This window comes from Pundamilia nyererei, unplaced genomic scaffold, assembly GCF_000239375.1.
Source record: "Pundamilia nyererei isolate P.nyererei 1_Seehausen unplaced genomic scaffold, PunNye1.0 scaffold00120, whole genome shotgun sequence".
Taxonomy (NCBI): domain Eukaryota; kingdom Metazoa; phylum Chordata; class Actinopteri; order Cichliformes; family Cichlidae; genus Pundamilia; species Pundamilia nyererei.
The window spans coordinates 126,350-148,424 of NW_005187521.1; the positions used below are offsets into that span (position 1 = coordinate 126,350).

The following is a 22,075-nucleotide window of genomic DNA, read 5'->3' on the forward strand; positions in this document are numbered from 1 at the left end:
GGCACTCATACTGTACAGAGCTGAGAATAGTCTATTTATCTGTCTTCAGTCAATATGACAAAACTGTAAAACAGTACCATCTATTTTTTTCAATTCTCCAACGTTGCCTTAGGGGAATTGGAAAACTGTCTTTAAATGGGATGATACACGACCTCTGCTATGTATGACTAATACTTGGCTCTTAAACACTGTGTCAACAAGGTGTTTTATTAAAGACACAGCAAGAAAAGACAAAATGGCAAAGACATTACAAGATTTATATAACGAGGGAAAATACAGAAGACTAATTGGATCCAAAGAAAGTCGCTGACCTGATTCCTCCTCTTTGACACATTAAGCAGACAAGGAGCAAAATATATAAAAGAGTTCTTTATTTCTAGTAATCATGAATATATGCGAACATGTAGAATGTTGTTTATGATGCATCTTCCAAACATTCTTGCAAACTGCTTTACAAAGTACAGGAAAAGATGAAATAGGTCAGTACGTGAGAGATGGTAAGGTTATTGTAGCTGTGTAGGAAACGATCAGTATAAACACCTCGATATCATTAATACAAGAAGAAAAGTAAACTGGGGAGAAATGGGCACAAAAATGTAACATCAAACATGAAAACTTAGACAACTTTCAAAAGTACACTTTTTAGACACAAAAGGACACATACATTGTATGTGTTAAATATTTTTTGTTTTGTCAGGACATAAAAAGCTAACTACATAATTCACAGATTCAGCAGTCTGTTTAAATACCTCATTTCTACAAAGTGAATTTACATTTTTTTTTTTTAAAGTACAAAGTGCAAATACTATGGTTTCCATTTGCCGATTGGTGAGGGCGGATTCTCCAGATGAGAGGGGAAATCACTGTTTTAGGGCTTAGCCTTGCTTCTTTGAGGGATTCTAGGAAGAGGAAATTGAAGTTACTTCATTTTAATGTGCCCCTTTTTCAGAAATACACATTTTAAGGACTGCTTCAGTCAACACTACCGGAGACAATAACATTTCAGTTAGGCTGGAAATATGCAATGAAGGAAGAGTGTACTTACTAGTTTACTGGTTAAGCCTTCTCCTGGTATGGACCCTTTAGGATAAAAGAAACGTGACATGAATTTGAAGTATTATGGAGAAACTTTTGCAGAGTATAATTGTGCTGTGTAATTAAGCACTGCTGTTAGTGGATTCTGTTATTTGCAAGTACTGTAGCTAGGTGCTAGCTGGCTAATTATCACTTAAATGTTTTTAGTTGGTTAAAAACTATTGTTTTCCAGCTGACTCTGGTACAGCGTGCTGTAAAACATTATATTATGCCATTCAAGTGCTAATTAGACAACTTAGCTTACTCTTTTCAGGGGTGGGCAACTCCAGGCCTCGAGGGCCGGTGTCCTGCATGTTTTAGATATCACTCTGGGTCAGCACACCTGAATCACATGATTAGTTCATTACCAAGCCTCTGGAGAACTTCAGGACATGTTGAAAAGGTCATTTAGCCATTTGAATCAGCTGCGTTGGATCAATGACATATCTAAAACCTGCAGGCCCTCGAGGCTTTATGTAATCACTTGGCGTAGGTCACATGTTGCTGTTGGATTTTTGTTTTTGAAATGTGATTATAACTGCCCTTTGTGCATCACTTTGTCATATGGATGAACCCAAAATCTTTCTGGTGCCTCGTTGCCCCATTACTGGGCAATAACGTTTGGAGGAGAGGTTTAAAAAAAATTCAGGGTGATTAGTTTACATTCATCTAACCTTCTTCCTTGGTCACCCCAAGGCAGCCCATGAGCTCCTGCAGAGACAGTGCTTTGTCATTGCTGATGTCGCAGTACTCCACGAACTTCTTAACACACTTCTTTGGCTTGGACTTCTTGCGCAGGAAGCGTTTGAAAGGTTTGATCTCCTTCTTTCCAATGTCCCCACTGGAGTTTTTGTCCAGCTGACTGAAATACCAGTGGACAACCCTCTCCTCCAGGGTGTGACTGGGGTCTGGCTCAGCCACCCTAAAGGTCAGGTACAAATCAGATTATCAGCCAGTAATCACATCTCTCTTTATGCAGCAACTAAAAAACAACTCAGTGAAATGCAGTCGCTCGCTTTCAGAGGGGAAAAAAAGCTTTTCCCACTTTTCAGTGCACTCAAAATTGGTGAGTGGCATACATTTATGTGTTTGTGGTGAATGATTGAACCCACTGATCCATAACTAACCATAGCATGAATATACACACTTTGAAATGTCATACCTTCCCGCAGATGCTGGATCTGTGACAGCGTGCACCATGTCTGTCGACAGCGCGTCAAGAACACTTGTCAGGAACTCTGTTTTCTTAGCCCCGGGACAGCCTGGAAAATCAACCACAGATACATCGATGTGTGAAAGCAGGAATTATGCCCTTGCATGAAAGCGAGTGTGCAAACAAAGAGATTCTCTTGCAAAAAAAGCTTTGCAGCAATGTTAAATGCTCTCATCATAGGTGGCCCAATAAATGTCTGGGGAGGGATGTCATGTAACAGCCGGCGTAGTTTTAATGTAGACGTCACATAAAAAGAGAAAAGAAACCCAGGACACTCGCAGTTGCTCCAATAAAGAATCAGAGCTCCCCTCCTGTGGAGGAGTGGAGGAAACCTGCCAATCATTGTGCAGTGTTTTAACTTTCCACAGGTATAGGCATACCTGTTACTATTAACAAGATTTTACTAATTACTGAGGTGTTTGCTTTAAAGATATCCAAGCAGAGAGCAACAGACAAAATTTAGAACGCGATGTTCAACGTGTGGCGGGGTTACTCTATAAATGACTGACAGAGAATGGCAATATAATCAGACCATGAACCTATAGGGTGAAATGTGTCATTATCCACCCAGTAAAAACTAACAGTAAAGCATTATTGCATGCAGACTGATGGGAAAAAATTAAAATGAAGAACAACACTGGGTGAATGACCCTAATGACAGTAATTGTCTGTGAGCCCATTTTAAGGGTGAGGAGACCAAAGTTATTCCTTTAGAGCTGAAGGCTACAGAGACCTGAGGGATTCCAGCTCTTTTCTCCTTTCTCACAATCTTGTTTCCCTGCGCCGTTGGAGAAGAAGAAATTGTCCATAGTTTTCAGCTTTTTTTATGGCCCAGGCCTGCAGGGCCCGATTCTCCTGTGTTGGAGATAATAGCATGCTTTGCGTCTCTAACAGGTGGCGACCAGCATCGGCATAAACATCCAGCCTCTGCTCCACCTTTCAGGGCTTTAGCAGCTTGTACCGAGACCACGGTTTTAAAAAGTCACATCCAAACTCTTCCGCGGTCTCTTTTACACATTAAACAGACTTGTACTTAACTTTTAGTAGGCCCTCCCTGGCTCTTGCCCAGTAAAATATCTGACCCACCTGATAATAGCCAAAATGGTGCCTTGTGGACCTTCTTGTGGTAAATTAGTCTAGACAGTCAAATAATTGCACCCTCAGAAGGCAAAGTGTTTTTTTTTTATCTGGCTTCTAAATGAAGAGAGGTTCGTGGGATGCAGTGAGACTTGTTTGAGGCTCAGTGTTTTTCATGGAGAGCACCGGCGCTCTCTGTAATGCTGCAGGAATCTTAGCACGTCTGCAATTCATTCAGGGAGGGAAGCCATCATGTAATGTTTCAGTCGTTTCCTCTTAGCAGCAGTGCTTTCACTGTGGGGGTGGGACAGATCGGCTTCTGTATGTCTGGACACTGTTTAGCTGAAGGGAAGGACACGAATGTGCCTGCTGTCATTTGAGGGAAATTGTGTCTGGCCATTTTCCGTCCATTTCAAGGCTGCAACAGTACACGGCTGCTGTCTTATTCCATAATAATTATAATTATGTAATACCAAAGTTTGACAGCTGCAGGACAGAATCAGGTTGAGAAAGCCTTCATGATTTCAATGTTTTTTCTTTTTGAAACGTAAAGAGCTGCACCACCATTCACAAGCCTCCATATATCTGCGGCCTGTAAAAAGTTGGCGTGTAAGTGCGTGTTTACATGTGTGTGCCTGTGCGTTACTGTCAGTAAGGAGCAGTGTTTTTGTACGGAGCCACATGGGGCTGAGCCCTGTCAGCACTCGCGGCCGCAGCTCCCAGCGCCTGCCCCAGTGCTGTCCCATGAGCCTGCTGCGGGGATAGAGTTAGCCAAATACTCAGCTTTACTTTCCTGGCTCTTCCTGGGCAAGTTGCTCCTTTCTCAAGTCTCGCCCCATAAACCTCTCAACACCAGCTCTTCAACAGCAAATGGGTTGCAGCAATGTGAAGGCAACGTTTATAATTATACCTGGATCGTACAGTAACACGGTTTACAGCCATTGACGCAATTGCTCATAAAGAAAACAAGATGCTACGTTTTTTTCTTCTTCTTCTTCTTTTTTTTTTTACTGCATGAGCATACTGACTGATCAGGTGCAGATTTTTTTGACAGGTTTCAAATTCGGTCGGCGCAACCTAACACATGCAGAGACATAATGTTTCAGTCTTAGGGTCTTTCTCACGGGATAGCGTCGCTGCTTTTTCTTTTTTTTCTTTTTTTACCCCCATTGCCACCGCATACTTTCTGGAAAGCAAAAGATGAATAGCATTTGGTGGTCTACCAACCATTTATGTCTGTCTATGTCCCTCTGTTTTATATTAACTGTACAAGAATCATTGATGCTTGAGCAGAGACAGAGTGCTGCTCTCCTGCTAAACGCAGCACCTGCGAGCAGAGAGCTCAGCTCTGGCCTGGCGCACTCTTACATAAACAGTTGTGGAGAGGACTGGAACAGTGGTGGCTCTGTTCACATGCTGCTGGACTATTAACATGTTTACTAAACCACCAAAAAAAATTGCAAATTAGCCAAGCACCATTCATCTTTAAACTGTGATTTGGTTGTAGGCAGCGGTTGAACGCTGTATCTCTACTTCACCTATCTTTGGCTTAATGAGAGGTACAAGTTGTGCAGTTACGTGATGAGTAAAAAAAGCGAGTGCAGCCGAATGAAAGCTGGCGCATCTTTAAAAATGGTTTAGTCATCTCAGTGTGGTTTTGAATGTGAGTTTCATCACAGGGCAAGAAGATCATTTTAAGATCCACGTGCATACAACAACTTTAACTACAACTTGACTTATTTTTAATGTAATATCTCCCTTGCTTTAGGAAAACTGGACATGAGACAGTTTTCCAAATTTTACTAACCATGGCAGAAGTCTCCTTGAAAAGAGTCCTGCAGCTGCATTTTCCTTCCAAAGTGACACATGTAAGTCAGATACTTTAGGCAGGTTACCGAGACCTGATTCTGTTTAGCGTCTCCAGCAGAAAGTTGTTAGTTCAAGTCCTACTTCCAGCATGAAGAGAAAGTGAAGCAGCACCAAATCATGTTTTAACTTTGTCTACATATAGCAATAAATTAGCCAAATGTTTTAGCCTACGGAACATGAATGAACAACTTTTTTTGTGCGCATGTGTGTGCTTGTGTGTAAAAACAGTAAGTAGTTTGTTTTCTAAATATGCCTAAAAATAATGAAATATGCAGTAATTTAATTAATATTTAGCCCTATGTGTTTGTAAGTAACATTCACATACTATATGCACCCAGCACCAGCAGAGTTTCACCTGTAACTAAGTCCGCTACATGACCTCCACCCCCAAAGTGATCTTCTGCCCTCACTATAGTTATCTACACTGTTATCAATCCCATGATCACCACCTATCTCTGGCATCCAATTATCCATTATCACTCACCTCCCTGCTGTTTCACCTCTTTGCTTTCATCCCACTATGCTCCAGCTTCCATGTCACTCGAAGATGAATTCTCCCCCAATCTGTCCCTATCTCCCTGCTTATTGACCAACGAAGGGCAGGGTCTGGCAATCCTCAACTCTTTAACAAGCGTTTCCTTGACCAACAGCACTAATGATGGTTTTACACACACGCATAGTTGCACTGTTATCACAACCTTGGAAACGAGGCAGCAGTTAGAGGAAGGCTGCAGAGGAACATCCCCGTGTGGTCTGGACACAAAGAAAAAACAGAGACCGAGTCCAGTTTTGAAAAACTTACCTTGGAGATGTCTGCTTTTATAATGGTCCTTAGGTTTAGCTGGGTGGGCCCTAGCATTGCCATCACATTTTGGCTGTTCATACCTGTGACAGAAAATGCACCACGTAAAAAATAAATAAATACAAAATCTGTTCAATCGAGGGAAATGGGTGAAAGGGACTGTCAACAACAGTGAAACTATCTTTACTGTAAAGTCAGAGAGGACTCCCATGCTTTCCAATTACCCATTGCAGTTAAATCTTAGGGATAGAAATAACTGTTTTGTGGCAAATCCAGGGGCTGTGAAACACATCCAATAAGAGGGGAAGGATTTGGAGCTGGTATGAGGATAGAAATGGGAAGGGAGATAGAAGTGTGGGAGACAGGGAGCGTGGGACACAAGGAAGCTTTCACAGTCTCCGTCGCAGAGCCCAGATTGCTGCTGTGCAAGTGGGCCAAAAGCTGGCCTGGGACAATAAAGAAAATCCATGCTTCCATATGCGTGCTAATGTGCTGTCTGGCACTCTGCCTGGAGCCTTGTTAATTTGATACCCAGCCATGCTGCTCAATAAGAGTGTACCAGTTCTCCAGTCTGCCAGGCTCACTGACCTATGACCTGCCACTCACCAGACCACCGAGACACTCTGCGCCATCAGCAATGGAGATGTCCATGTGTGTTCTTAGACGTGCAATCTCACAAGTCTGACATTTATGCAGTTTTACAAATCCCTGATAGAAAATCTGTTTTTAATCTCTGAAATTTACTTTTTTCTAAGAGCTTCTTTTCAGTATTTTCAAAGTTTGCAGGGTTGAGAGCCTGCAGATATTAAGACCTGTTGTAAGATAATTCCTAATCTAGTTTTAGAACATTTAATGCAGAAGATGCTTGCCAAAGGGCAAAATGCAAGGTCATCTAGTTGAGCAGATTCTCTTTCTTGTGACCTCTCTGCTCTGTTAAGCTTGGCTAATGATCACTTACCTGCTTTGTTTAGCAACTTTTTAGTTTGTTTCCCACACAGAACAAGGCAATAAATGCCAAGGATATTTGAACAGGGTAATTAAGTACCACACATAAAGGTTCAAATATCTGTATACCACGTTGTTTTTTTTGTAGGTGATATTTTGCCCACCTTGTAGAGGTCCCAGGTATGGGCCGTCCAGTATCCACAAGCACACACCAGCAGTAGCCAGTAGAGGGGTGGCATTGGACAGGCTTGTAAAGTCCTCCTTGGGCACAGTCTGGTACAAATACAGCGTCGTTCTTGTGCTGCCTTGCCTCTTCTTGGGCAGAAAGCTTCTCCTGGTCACATGACGAGGCTGGGAAAGATCAGAGGTTATATAGGAATCAGCAAAGGTATTAGCGTATTGGTCACAAGAACGTAAGCACACATGCATGTGGTCTATAACCTGAGCTTTTGTTTTGATGGTCTGGGTTGTGTGACTTGGCAAACACTCACTCCAGAGAGGCACATTTGATATGAACAAGAGGGTATGTTTGAAGTTTAAATTTGGACTTAGTCCTAACCAGATCTGGCAACCACATTTGGAATTATACAACGTGCATTATGGTTGAATTAATTTCTGTATAAAAGCAAAACGCATGCAGCTGCTCTCTCATTCCATTCTAACCATTGCTGCAAATCCCCGAGGAGGAGGAGGAAGAAGACAAAGGGGTGGAGGACGAGCGCTCGGAGACAGGGTGTGTAGACTGCTATATCAGCCCCCCATGGCACTGTTTACGGACATTAACGGGCTAATGACTAAGCACGGGCTCCCCGTGCCCCAAGTTAAGTAAATATTTGGACACTCAACTGCCCTTTGTGGATGTGTGTGACAGCGAGAGAAACAGACAGGACAAAGGCAGCACAGTGGTCAGTTGGGGCTATGCTGTCAAACACCCACACAGACCGACACATAGCTGCAGGATACTGTAAAGTACCACAGACCTATATGTTTATATGTTCAGAATTCCCCTGAAAAAGTGCACGTTCCTGTCTTTTATCCATACATACAGAAAATGAAGTGGCTTGATGGGATTTTACTGAGCCTCACCAGGATCTAATCAGACTTTTTTTTCCTGCACAGCAGCCGCATTAAACAGAGGAATGGAAGGAGAGCTCTTCTGGCCATGAGGGATTTTTATCTCTTCCTCTTTTCGGTGCTTGCCTCAAGGCTCGCAGGCTTCTGCAGGATTATGGATATCCCTTTTCTTTGTTTATTTTCATTAGAGATCTTTACCCACACAAAAGAGACCAAATGAAATGCCTCCCCACTTTCTCAACCAACTTTCTTCGCTCCAGTTGTTCCGTATGGGCTCTCTTTGTTGGAGCGGGTGGGGGTTTTTTTTCACCCCAATACCCCAAAGAGCATGTGGTAATCAAAACCATCAATGCTGCATTTCTCAAGCTTTTTATTGGTTGTAAATTATGATAATGGGATTCACACAGAAATGCACACATGCACAGAAGTTTCTTGTCTCTAGGCCAGCCTAAAATACTATTGTTTGTTACGAAAAGCTGCACATTTCCGAGACAACTGAGCTTAACGCGCGTGTTTGTAAAAAGAGAGCAGGATTAACCAAGCCGACTGAGAAAATCATCTGCCCGTGCCATGTGAGGATATTTACAGGAACGCTGCAATGAGAAGAACCACAGAGAAGCAGATCCTCAAAGCCTGACGCACTCCGACACCAAGATGTATTGGTTTCACAACCCGCCATCTGTCCTTAAAAGACAGGAACAGCCTCAAACCACGATTGCTCACACAAGCTGGAAAAACACAGCGGGCTTTCAGTTGAGGTTTGCAAACACCCGCTCGCCATCATTAAGTAAAAAGCGGCCTTTGAAAACTCACATGGTGCTCTGGTTCTATTGTTCTGTCGGCTGCGAACCTGCTCCGTCCACAGAGTGGGGTACTGGGAATTGCTATCTGAAAGAAATCACCAAGGCAGCTTCATTAGCTTCAGTCAAACACATGCTCGTAAATCATCTGAAGCAAACCAAAACTCACAGCCTGTAAAATGCACATGAAGGTTATCATATCTCAAACTGCTGCAGTGGATGCGGATAATAAATTGCATATGAAAGCTGTGACCAGAGTTATAGCATCAAAAGATGGGTGGGTAGGCTAGAATCTATTATTTATCAAATGATCGCATTAGCGTGAAGCCGTAAAACGCTACTTTGCTCAAAAAATATATAAACTAGTTATAAAAGTGCTCAAATGCAGCAGCTTTCCATTCTTTATCTTTGAAGTAAAACGTGGGAAGCAACTTTTCTACATATATAAGTACCACATCCTCCTGCTACTGCATAGCTGCTGGTTATTTAACTGACAAGTTCAATATTTCTGGCAGATTTTGATAATACTAATTTAATGACTCATTTTCTTATGCTACTATTGGACTATGCTTTAGAATTAAATATGCTTCACTTGCTACTACTGTATACAATACACAAGGAAAAAATTTTCATCATATCTCATCATTCCAAAACAGTGTTTTACTATAACGTTTTCCACAGTGACCTTTTTGGAGCATGGTGCTGTAACTGACTCGGGCAGGCTCTTCTGCCCATTTAAGGTTTTTTTTCTTTTGAGTCAGTCAGCGGTATGTCAGTAAACACAGGCACAGGACGAAACATTTTTTACTCACAGTCTGACGAATAACAGCTCACCTTCTTCGTGTTCGGGAGGCTGAGGATCGATCACTAGGTCGGTGTCATCTGCATTTAGAATGGAGAATATTTGCAAGGAGACTACAATTACGAGAGTACGCTAGATTAGAGAACACTTGAACTATGTGAGATTTGCACATTGCCCGGTCAAGAAGGATGGAAGCAGAGTTAGAGGGATGAAAAATGACCAAGAGAGGCTGCACGTGTGCTGAAAACTGAAAGATGTGACTTGCAATATGAGAAAAGGAAAGCTAGGAATGTAGTGGTCACATATTCCAATGGTATCACGTCATGCAACGGAGGGAGATCACAGTGCTACAGAGGACAGATTTTGATCAATTATAGTAAATTAGGAGAGAATTAGGACTGATTGTCCCTGATGTTCTTCTTCAATCTTTCATTTCCTGCACTTGGATTAGGAAAGCTGTGCGGAGGTGGCAGCGGCGCAGAAGAGGGTTAAAATGCAGTAGCCAAGTTTCAGATGAACCAATTAACAGCGGGAGAACTGAGTATGTTTGTTTGGTCTCCGTTTGTTTGATTTGTGGTGAGAGACAGCGATGGAGGTTTTGGAGCGCTTCGGGTGAAACCATGGCTGTAGGTGTGGTTAACCTCAGAACTGGTCACTCCTCCTGCTTGAAGTAAAGCCCCAATAATGTATGAGTCAGAGAATCTCTAATGGTTGGCTCCACAAACAGGGATTAGGTTCAAATACATTTTCTTTAACAATGACTTTCCATGGCAAAGTCAAATACAGTTATGGCAGCCATTCATCTCCTCAAACACGTAAGGTGGATAAAAATACGTAGAGTCTGTGTGCAGTGTAAATAACTGAGGCAGACGTGTTATTACTCTGCTCACTTCAAGGATGGAAATGCCATTTCAAAAAGTGCATTTATGATTTGGATTTATGATAAACCACTAATGGCCTATCTTTACTTTGTGGCCTTTTACATGACTGTAACACCTCTTTAAGCATGTGCCAGGAAACCCCCGTGCTATTTGTGGTCATATGGCATTAGTTTTACTGCTGTTTGTCAGTCGTCAGCTGCATATGATTCCAGCATGTGAATTTGTTAAGTCAAGTAACAGAAATGGCTTTATTGCAAAATGCTAAGTGCACATCTCTTCCTACTTTAAGAAATGCTGCAAAGGCAGCTGTGAAATGGCTTCTTTTTTCTTTCTTTTTTTTTTACTGATGGGCTTTTGCTGAATCAAAATATTGATGCAATCACTGCTATTTTGAGCGCTGGCACACCACAAACCTACAGTTTATTCTGCTTTTCACCACCCTGTTTATCCAACCAGTTCAGATTGAACCACAACCAACCCCTCCACCTCTTTCCCTCCCTCTTTCCTTCTCCCACAATCCCACCTCCTCTCTCAAATTTTGCATTCCCACTTGATCTATGCGTAATGACTTGGCTGGGTTCAGACAGACGCTATACCCAAGACTGTTTACACAGAGAGAAAGAGAGAGACAGAGCGAGAGAGAGGCACAGACATGAATGTCACACTGACAGGAATAACCCATCTGACAAACACAAGTGGATGTGCACACACTTTCTCTCTCTCTCTCATGCAACCATGCACTGTCACATACAATCACATAATGAGTCAATCTGAATGAACCCAAATTGGACTCTTTGTGAGTCAAATCACAGCAGTTAAACAAATTGTCTCTTAAGAGATGAGAAAGCTATACAAATTTTGGAGCGCAGTCACAGGGAAGCTTAGTGGTTCTATATCTGGAAGAGGGAAGATGCTTGATGAGAGACACAGAAAAAGTAGACTTGAGTGTGAACATTTCGCTGTATCTTATGACACTGTGGCTGAAAAAGGAACCAAAATGGAGAGAGGTTAGTGAAGGAGAACTTAAGATAAGTCAGCGGTCCTCCGGTCTTGCTCCTGCTGCTTGCCTGGTAAAGACAACAAGCAAGTTATAGGCACCAAAGCTGCCAGTGGTGTGCAAAGTTTATCACACACTCTTAACTCAAGACTGCTTTTATATCAGCCTTCAGGCAGCTCGAACGTTCATGAATTGACAAAATATTAGTGAGGCAAGCCTAAACAGGCGACCCGTCTTGAACATCTCTGACAAAGATGAAGACAAATAGACAGATACAAAGGAACACACACACACATTCTCAGTGCCAGCGTTGATAGGTACATACATGCACACGAACAAACACAAAAGCAAACATGCATCGCCAAGGAGCCGGCGTGCCTATGAGGGGGAACTTTTCTTGAATTCTCACCTGATTTACCAGGCTCTCTTGTAGTTGTCTTCTCCTGCTTTGATCCTGAAAAGCAAAAGGCTCAAATTAACTAAACATTCACAACCGTGCTGCTGATTTTCCCTTTTTGACAGAGACAACAGATTGGAAATCTTTGGCACGCTTTAAGAATAAAATAGGCTGACACACGGTAACTCTTAACCCCCTACCCACTTTTATTAAAGCCACCTAATTTAAAAGTAACACGCTGCAAGTCAGCTGGAATGTGTTTTATGAAATATTTAGGCTTCATATCAGCTTACCCCGATACCCTAACCCTAACCCTGCCAAATGCAGCAGAAACACTGCTGCTGCAAATATTACTTCTGCAGGCTTCTTACTATTGAGACAGCAACAAACTACAAGGCAGCCCCTTAGATGCAAAGGGATTTGATTTTTTTAAATTTCACCTTTATTTATACAATGGGAGAGACAGTGTGTCATCTTCAAGACTGACCTGTTTTAAATATGTTAAAACATACACGTCATATAATCAGCTAACTGGAAAAATACAACTAAAACTAAAAAGACAGTAACAATAACACATCATGAACAGGAACGGTCATCCAGTAATCTTTTCTCCTTTGTCCTTAGAATTTGTTTAAATTCCTTGAGTTCAGTTAAACTGCACAGCTTCAAATCCTGTTGCAATTTGCTCCAAGTATAAGGAGCAATGTAAGAAAATGCCTTTTTCCCAAGTTCTGTATGTGGTGAAGGAACAGTGAATGTAATAAAGGCTTGTGAGCGGAGGCTGTAATTACTCTGTTTAGGTGACATACAGGAAGTTAGATACACTGGTGGCAATTCAGTTATTGATTTATAAATGAAAATAGACCAATGTATAGTCTGTGTGTAGACAGTGAAGGTAAGTTAACCAAAGAGTATAAAGTACAATGGCGGGTAAGAGTTTTACATCCTGTGATGAATCTCAAGAGGATAAACCACATCCAACATCTGTAAAGAGCTAACAGCAGTGTTCATAGTGTTTGGCAGATGCTACCCTCCAGTGACATTTACATTCCTCGCAGCTGAACTTCGTTTCTCAATTCTGCAGCACAGATTTTCTGCCAGGCTTATTTTTACTAATGCCCCATGCCTTGAGCAACACGCAGTCCTCGTATGGCCCTCGAACCCTCTGGCCGTCAGTCCACTCGCTGACCGCTTTCCCACAGAACTGAATGCTACACCCCCACACAAACATAAAATGCCATTTTATGCTGTGCTGACTTTGATTTATCATCATTGCTACACTGAATTACTGAAACCAAGTGTCATACGTCAAGCATATTACAAAATTAGATGCCAAGAGCTGAGAACTGCAAATCTGAAAAGACTTGGGTTTTACTGACCTTGGCATCGAGGTTTCTTATTGGCCACTGCTGAGCCACTGATTGGCCGGCCATTGGGGGTAACACACCAGCAGTATCCAGTGTAGCTATGGCACTGAACCTGCAATCAAAACAGCATACACACACAGAGTCAGTACAAGCTGCATTTGGAAACCCATCATGTTAGAATCAAATGAAATGAAAGAAGAGTTTTATTTGTGCGGAACAAATGAGAATTTTTAGAAAAATGTTGACGTTGGTATGGTTGTTAGCTTTGGCTTGTGCAGTAAAGTTAATATAATTCATAGAGTGTTGTTCGTTACCTCGCTGTACGTGCCATCAGGGTTGCAAACAGGCACAAAGACCTGTGGGAAGAGCTTCTTGGCCTGCTGCTCTGTGTACTTCTTCTCTGCTACACATCTGGATGTATCTGAGGAGCATCACAAATCAGCAAAATCACTAGACACGCTATTTTCTTATGGTCCACAACTATGTAAGCAACATACTTAAAAAGTCAGAAGAAGATGTCGAATTTTACAGACGATGAAGAATAGAAGAAACATGCAGGGAGAGAGCAGCGACAGAGGGGGAAACAATTCAAGACATTTCGGAAGCAGCAGATACTTGTGTGGCTGGGAATAGAACCAACACCCCCACTCTTATTAGGACAAGTCAGGCAAGCCTGCACACCGCCTGGTGGTAAAGCCATTACTGAGCGAGACAGCTCATGCTGCTCTTGTAAGAACATTCCAGTCACCCAAGAAAAGGGCTGATGCACGGGGAAAACCTGACCCTTCCTTAATGTCTGAGTCTGCCTCACTCTCCTCTAAAAACCTCGACCGTCTGAGAGGTTCAGCCAAGGTTGTCCCCTCAAACTCAGCAACTTTCCATCCAGGTGTGCCTCCAGTTTTTGCACATCCCTCAAACCAGTCTTCCAAAGCTGCTTTATCTCACCTGGCCAGCAGCAGCAGCTGTACAAATGAGTCTGATGGTAACTCAGTGTAATGCAGTAGCTACTGCAAAGTGCTGGATGGGCTTCAAATCGCACTGAAACAATAATTAATGCCAAGTTTAAAAACATTCACCAGTTTGATGGCAGTCTTGTTGCCAGCATGGCTTCTAGGTAGATTAGCCATGTGAGGTGGGATGTGCACTGCTTTCTCTTACTCTAGTGTGCACCCTTTGTGTGTGTGCGTTTTGCTGACTGGTGAGGAGAGCAGGCAAGATGCTGGATGCTCTGGAGGGAGGAAAACAGTGAATTGAGGAGTTCTAAAGTTAGCTGCAGTGGAAAACCCCAAAACCATCATCCTTCTCCAGGGGGCTCTGACCAAAAAGCTGACTGGAAAAAATGACAGGACACTTGAATCATCCTAGCACAGTGATAGAAAACAAATGTGGTGCCACTCTCACCATCTGCACAATCCCATCTCTGTGCTTTTAGGCAAGGCGAGACCTCCGGTTTATTTCGGGTGCTGTTGCTGTGTCTATACTCCGCCCCCCCCCCCTATCCAGAAGCAGTAGGGGGGTCCAAACTCTTATAGACCCGATGTTATTGACGCATACAATACGACTTTCATGGACCCTCGTGCCTTTCAGCTTCCTGGCTGGAATCCTCTATTCTGCGTCCCGGCACTGTCCGCCACATCCAGATGTCCGCTTAGAGACGTTGCCATGGAAACCCAGCACGGGCATAAAATTGTGGAATGCTTTTCCATCATATGACACCTCTTTTTAAGCAAACTTTTTTGCTCACATTCCCTGTATTAGAGGTCTAATGTAATGCGGTGAGAATGGGTCATTGTCCCCAGTCTACAGAGCGATGAACTAGCAGTATAGAGTGAGCCTGTGGGGCAGGGGTGAAAGGGTTCGGGGCTGAAGAACTGGGGTGTATGGGTTCTTCTTCCTTCCTTCAACGACTAACAATGAGAGAGTCTGTGAGCTTCTTGACCTCACAGGCTCTCCTTCCCTTTCCCTCTCTTCAACTTATCATATATATAAAGCTTTTCATCCAGGATGATGAAATCTTTGTCACGATTTGTCAAGATATTTCTGCAATTTCCATAAATGAGGAAATCACTCATGTAATCAAAATAATTCATGATTTGTCAAATTAATGATGCGTCTCTCATCACACAAATGGTGTGAAATTATAAAACCACGCAGGCAGCAATAAGCCCCCACTTCTACAGTGTCAAACCCACTTGTCCTCCCACCACTCAAAGAATCAATTATGCTGAAATGAATTTAACCCACAAGTTTCTACTGTGACCCCCCTCTGTGCATTTGAGAGCATCAGGCGGCGATGAAGCGTGACTCATGACCTGACCTTTGCATGGCCCTCGGCTGACCTCCAGCTGGGAGTCGCGGCACTTGGCTCGGAGGTACTCGCAGCGCGATGTGAAGGTCCTGCCATCGGAGGCGCACAGGGGCTTGCGAGGAGCTCCGCTGCATTCCATGTTGCAATCCTTATCCTGATCCACCCGCAGGAACTGCACAAGTGAGAAGGGAGGAGATAAGCAGAGAAATCAGTTGCTAAATGAGCCATTTCTGGGAATAAGTGTACTCTGCACCAAAACATTTTAATCTGCACACCAGCAGGTAGGAGTTTTGAGGAATTTAGGAAGGCTGGGAGCTGGCGCTGGTGGAGCAAAATGTATTTTTGTGAAAACAAGCTACAACAGAAAAAAAATATGCCTATTATTAAAAATCAAGCGCAAGAAGACACTGATAATCAGTACAAGACACAGACACAAAGATGGGGCAGTGTTGCTGCAAATCTGCAAAGGTGCAGCTGTGCTTTGTCTTTGTCTAAAGGGCTAAAGAGGACTTGACTAACACTTCCTCTTTTCTTTGTCTGTGCCAACACCTGCACAGGTATTCACCTGGAATCACTGCTAAGGATGTTTTACTCAGCCATGAAAAGAGGAACAAGGACAGGAGAATCCAGGCTCAACGCATCGGATCACCTGTGTCAATGCCACCATTGTATCTGCCACCACGGTATGAAACTCCCTCGCCAGGCCACACAATGGGGCCGTGGTGGTGGAAAAGGTGGGGGTTGGCAACAAGCTGTGACGGCTACAATGAATTAAAAGACAGCGAATGGGTACCTGAATAAACTAGATATCAGCGGGCTTTGTGCTGCTACAGTGTGAGCGGCTTCATAAAGTTTGCATGATTCATTCACTTTGGGCAGACTGAAAAAACCCCAAAAAACAAACAAACTTGATACTCATGCAGATGCAGGTGCACTTTCAGTCAGTCATATCCACAGAGAAATACCTCGGTGAACTTTTGTCTCCTCTTTTAATAAAAATAATTGCACATATGAGACACTGTTGTTTTGTTCTAATTTTCCTAGATTCACAAACACCCCAAAAATCTCTGCATGTCATCTATTATACGGCAGACAGATAGACAGACAAGTGGGAACTTTCATCCACTCCCACTTATCAATCTGTGGCAAAAACCGTTTGCTAAAAAGGCTGTGGTAATGCCAAAGACAAAATTTGCTGTGTCTGACATCTTACAAATATACTGAGGAGGAGGAGGAGGGGCAACTCCCCCTCCCCACCCCCCGCATTCTGACAGGCAGAGCTGCAGGGCTGCATGCACCTGGAAGAGGGTTAACAGGTAAGGTAAAGTTGCCCTGGGCCAGTGGGAGGGAGGGGTGGGGGGTTGGGGGGGGGTAACACAGATACACTCTGTCAACCATGCTCATAAATCTCCCAATGGGTAGATCAGAGATGGTAGGCCCGTTCAAACACACTAGAAGAAGGAGCTGTGAGGGGGAAGATGAATGTGTTGGAATGAATCAAAAATTTTCGAAGGGTAAGTATAAAACTGTCACGAGGAAGACAAGAAGCTTTATACAGTGTCACAATGTAAAGGAGAGGAGAGGAGATGATTTCTGGGGCTACATTCATTTATAGTCTGTTGTTCTGAAATAAACAGGAGGTCTTACTCTTACTGTCTGTAATAACATGTCACAAATCATCAAACAGTTATCCTTTTAAGGCAGAACTGGGGAAATTATCCATTATATGTTTGCTCTCTCTAATTGATACCTGATCAATATAGAACACTTTGCTGTGACTCCAAGCTCTGATGTTCCTAAGATATTTAAAAGTAGAATGGGAGGCAGAACCTTCAGCGTTCAGGCCCCTCTTCTGTCAAATAAGCTCCCACTTTGGATCCCTTTCTACTTTTAAGATCAGGCTTAAAACTTTCCTTTTTGATAAATCCTATAGTTACGGCTGGATCTGGTGACCCTGAACCCTTTCTTAGTTATGCTGCTCTAGGGCTAGACTCCTGGGTGCTTCCAATGATGCATTGAACATTTCCTCCTCTCTCACATCTTCTAACTCTGTTTATACACCACTTTGCATTTAATCATCAGTTATTCTCAATCTCTGGCACTCTTCCACAGCGTGTCTTTTGTCTTGTCTTCCTCCCCTTATCCCCAACCAGTTGTGGCGGATGGCTGCCTGGTTCTGCCGCAGATTTCTTCTTGCTGAAAAGGAGTTTTTCCTTCCCAATGTTGCCAAGTGCTTGCTAATGGAGAGTTGGTGTGATTGTTGGAGTTTTCTCTCCACCATGAGGTGATGGTTGTTATAATTTGGTGCTATATGAATGAAACTGAATTTAATTGATCTGTGCAGAAGATTCCTGTTCATAAAATATTAGTAAAATCAAGACTGAATTTGAAACAAACATCTGCACTTTTTGTCTTCAACTAAACACTTAAGAGGTTCTATTTTTGGTTGCTTATGTATTTGGCTCGCTCTTGATAAACACAAGATCTTACATGTCCTGCCCCTACCCCCTCATTGCATCTCTCAGCTGTTTGAATTATTTGCATCATTGCATTTAACTGACAGAGGCCCATTAGTACAATCCTTCCTTCTGTTCCTCTTCTCTCCAGTGCTACTAGCTTCACACACAGGTAAGGAGGGCATACGTATTCAACACTGAAAGTCTCTCATAGCTCCCCCTTCACATTCAGACAGTTCTGAAGCCAATTACTACACTGATGGTGTCTTAGAGCATCCAACCCCACTTGGTGGTGACTGTCCAGCACTTGCCACAGCCAATGTACTGCCACTACACCAGCATTAGCCCCTGCCAGCCAGCAGACTGACATCGCAAACAGAGTCATTCAGTGGCCCAGCATCCTGCTAGAAGTCTGCTCTCCAGCACACACAGCATAGTGCCAAGCTCCAGCAAGTTTACAGTGAAGCTCCAAGAACGCAGCATGGAAAAACACAGTCGAAATCATGAAATCAGCCACCCATGAAATCAACCACCCAGACTCAGTTTCAGACATCCGAGTATTTATTTCTAAGTCGTTTCAAAGTTGGCCACACTGAAGGAAGTACAAAAAAATAAGACGTGAAAGTGAGGAAGAGGAAGAAACTTTGGAGACTAATGGTGCTTTGAGGGCTTCTTCCTCCTGTGTCCACCTAATTGTAGTTAGCTCTCTGCTACAGATCTCTGTGTGTTTTTTGCCCGTGGTGATGGATGGGTGAGGCTGAGGCAGAGCCCTGACACTCCCCTGATGTCTCATTCCAGCCTCTCTGAGTCGACACCATCATCCTGCACAGGAACATGGTGGAGAGTGATGGATGGCCTCTGCTTCAGCTACATGCGGCACAGACTTCCACCCTGAATTATCATAAAAGGAGACTCGTGCAAGTCTGAACACGCATTTTGACTCAAATCAATTTATTGCTCAAATCCCACTCCCGTCTACTTGCAGACATCTGGCGCTCACTTTCTCTGTTTGCCTTTCTCTTTATTTGGCCTCTCTCATAATTTTTTCCTTTTGTTCTTTGTGGGATCTCTCTTGGAAGATGCTTTTTGCATCTGCTCTAATAATACAGGAGGTTGGCAAAAGAACAAGAGACAGGCAAGAGAGGGCGAGGCGGGTGGAGTGTAAGGGAAATTTTTTTTTTCTAAGATCAACCAGCATACAAATCAAATCCTATTACCTCCCCCTGGCTCGACGGCATTGTGGGATTGAATGGGGTATGGAGGAGGCGAACCTCCAGCAGAGAGCGCATTGTAGGCTGATAAGAGCCTTCTGGGCTGGGAGGCCCCTGCTTCCAGCGCCTTGAGAGGCCCCTCACACCACAGCCTCACAGGGTCAATGGGGGCCCCAGCTGAGAGCTGTGGCAAACGTGTTAAATGCCCTTGCCGGGAGTTTCCTGTGTGGATGCTAGGATGCAAAGGGAATCATTAGTTTCCAGCATGGTGGAAAGGGAAGAAAGTGTCAGCCTTTAACCAGCCTACTAACTCAATCAAAGGAAAAAGGCATTTAATTGCTTTGAAAGATGTTAAAAAGAAAAGGAGGTGTCGCAAAAGGCCAGTGATAGTCATGTGATAAAGAAACCCGCCTCTTTGAGCAGGTGGAAAATTTTAGGAAAGCACTTGGGGGGCAACAGGGCCCATGTTAGATCAAGATTTCTACATAAAGATTTGAAAATGAGGCAGCCACTATTCTGTGTGCCCTCATCTTCTCACACACTATTTCATATTTCCATAAACAATGGAAAAAAATTGGTCTCATGAATAACCCTGGGCAAATATCTCATATATTTAACTGCCTGTCTGACCTCAAATATGGACAAAATATAACATGAAGACATTTTCTTTAAACTAGTAATGGTCTCTCCTGTATATGTTAGACAATAAGCCATTAATCACTTGCAACCTTCTTTGTATAAGAAAGTTTCATGTGTTATTCCACTAAAGACAGTCTGATTAGCCCGTGTTGGGAGGTACGGCACACAATATGAAACAAAATTAAACTGAGGCACGCAACAAAGTAGAGAAGTTTCTCGTTCTTACACTCGTCTCCAGAGCACAGCAGATAATGTGTCATATCCAAACAACCACAAACACAGCTACACCTGTGTAACCTTTCTATTAAATGACAGTAAATGGTATCAACCATGGCACAAATAGAGAAACGCTCCTCACACTAATTATCTGTAGCCTTGGTCTGTGTGTGTGTTTGTGTGCATCAACTCAGTGAAGCATCTGCTCAGTACAACACTTCCTCCCACATTCCACAACTCTGTAGTGCCGTCAGGCAGAAAGGATCTCCGACCCTTCACCTGAAGGTTAACAACTCATGGCCATTTGTTTCCAATTGGATACCGAGGCATCTTCTCCAGAACCATAAATACTGGTGCTGGGAGAGGTGGCTGTCACATCAGCCTCTAAATCAAAAGGGGGAGCCTCTGACAATGCACATTCCACTCTCTATTAAGTGTCCTTTAGCACTGTACCTGCACTTGATCATGGCCATGAAATTCCCCAGAAGATGCACTTTCTGTCAGAGTTTAATGTAAGATGGAGAGGATGCTGCTGTAAACAATGCCATGTGCTTTAATGCAGAAGATCCCGGCAGCTCAGCCTCTGAAGAGCAACTAGAACAACAGGAGCAAACCAGACAGAAAGGCAGCAGAGCCGAGAAGCTGGCAGGCAGGTTACAGCAGCAAAACCAAACCTGCTGCACACCCACCAACTGCTTACAAACCTGTAGCCTTTGCTGTGCCAACACTCTGTAAGCTGTGGCGCTCAGTTTACATGACTGACAAAAAACACAGAGCCATTTTCTCAGTGCACAGCTCTAGTTGATGCTCTCTTGAGCTCTAAAATGGATTTCTGCCTCATATAAAACATCCGACTAATACAGCCCACTTCTTTTAGAGCGAGATAACCTCAGACTCAGACTTCGGTGTAAGAATGTGGCACAGTGTAGTAGTAATTGACTTCAAATGCGTCATTATAGGTATTGACTATTTTATTATTTCAGATTCTTAGACTAAATAGATCACAAGAAGCTTGACTTTTAAGAAAAGGGTGCGTAGGAACTATTTCTTTTATATTAAAAAATATTTTCCAGATTGTGAATTTTGGAATTTTATTCATAGAAAGCACAAGCACATCCTTTCCCTTTAAAACAACTTTTACTCATGAAATTGAATGACATTCATTCTGGGAGTTAAGTGCCTCCTCATACCTTGAGAGCGGAGAACTTCTGAACGCCTCCAGCGCACTGTAGACAGAGGAAGACCAGCAGTGGACAGATGCGCATCCTGACGCAGCGTGGTAATATACTCTCCAAATTACGCACGGTCCAAAATCGTGTTGGCAGGAGTTCACCTAGGCGCAAAACTGTCTATGGGAGAAGTCAAAAATTGTTTAAAATCCGCACCAGTCCTTTCGAAGAAGTCACTGGGGGTCGGTGGTGTATTTCACGTCGTTTCCTTGGTTTCGTCTGCCAGCCCGTTTGTGTAGACACGCTCCTTATTTCTGGCAGTCCGATAAACCCCCCCGTGTCCCTGACCTTTTCCCCTCCCTCGGTGTCTCTTTCTCCCTCTCTTTAACTCAACTTCGTTTCTCCACACCCCCTTTTCTGCTACACTTGATTCTGTGGACTAGATCCCTTATCGGATGCAGGCGGGTCCCCTAGTCAGTCAGGTAGGCGTAAGCTTACGCCGTCAGCTGCTGGTAGTCAAACACGTCAGGTATTCTTTTCTTTCACGCAAGAAAGTGGTGTGAGGATGCTCAACCCCAGTGAAGAGAAAACACAGGAAGGGGTCAGAAAGTGTCTGCTAGGTGGATCAGCAAATACATTTTCATTCTGGTGGACGCATACGCAATCACATTCAATTTTCTGATTTTACGGCTATATACAATTCTCAAAACAAAGTTAGACAAGCCCCTGAGTTTCACACAATACAGATTAAAAAAACAAGGGGCGCCTAGAATAACAG

The 22,075-nt window shown here is 43.3% G+C and overlaps 1 protein-coding gene across 1 annotated transcript; it reads right to left on the reverse strand.

Moving 5' to 3' along the window:
- Window positions 1-367: 367 nt before the first annotated feature.
- On the reverse strand, window positions 368-21,727 carry smoc2 (SPARC related modular calcium binding 2). Its single transcript, XM_005742364.2, has 13 exons — window positions 21,319-21,727; window positions 15,616-15,778; window positions 13,613-13,719; window positions 13,311-13,410; window positions 11,944-11,988; window positions 9,689-9,736; window positions 8,868-8,942; window positions 7,145-7,331; window positions 6,036-6,118; window positions 2,237-2,336; window positions 1,749-1,996; window positions 1,046-1,080; window positions 368-899 (listed from the first exon to the last, which is right to left on the reverse strand). Exons 1-13 carry the CDS (start codon window positions 21,391-21,393, stop codon window positions 876-878), a joined length of 1,290 nt encoding a protein of 429 aa, XP_005742421.1. The 5' UTR covers window positions 21,394-21,727; the 3' UTR covers window positions 368-875.
- Window positions 21,728-22,075: the final 348 nt, after the last annotated feature.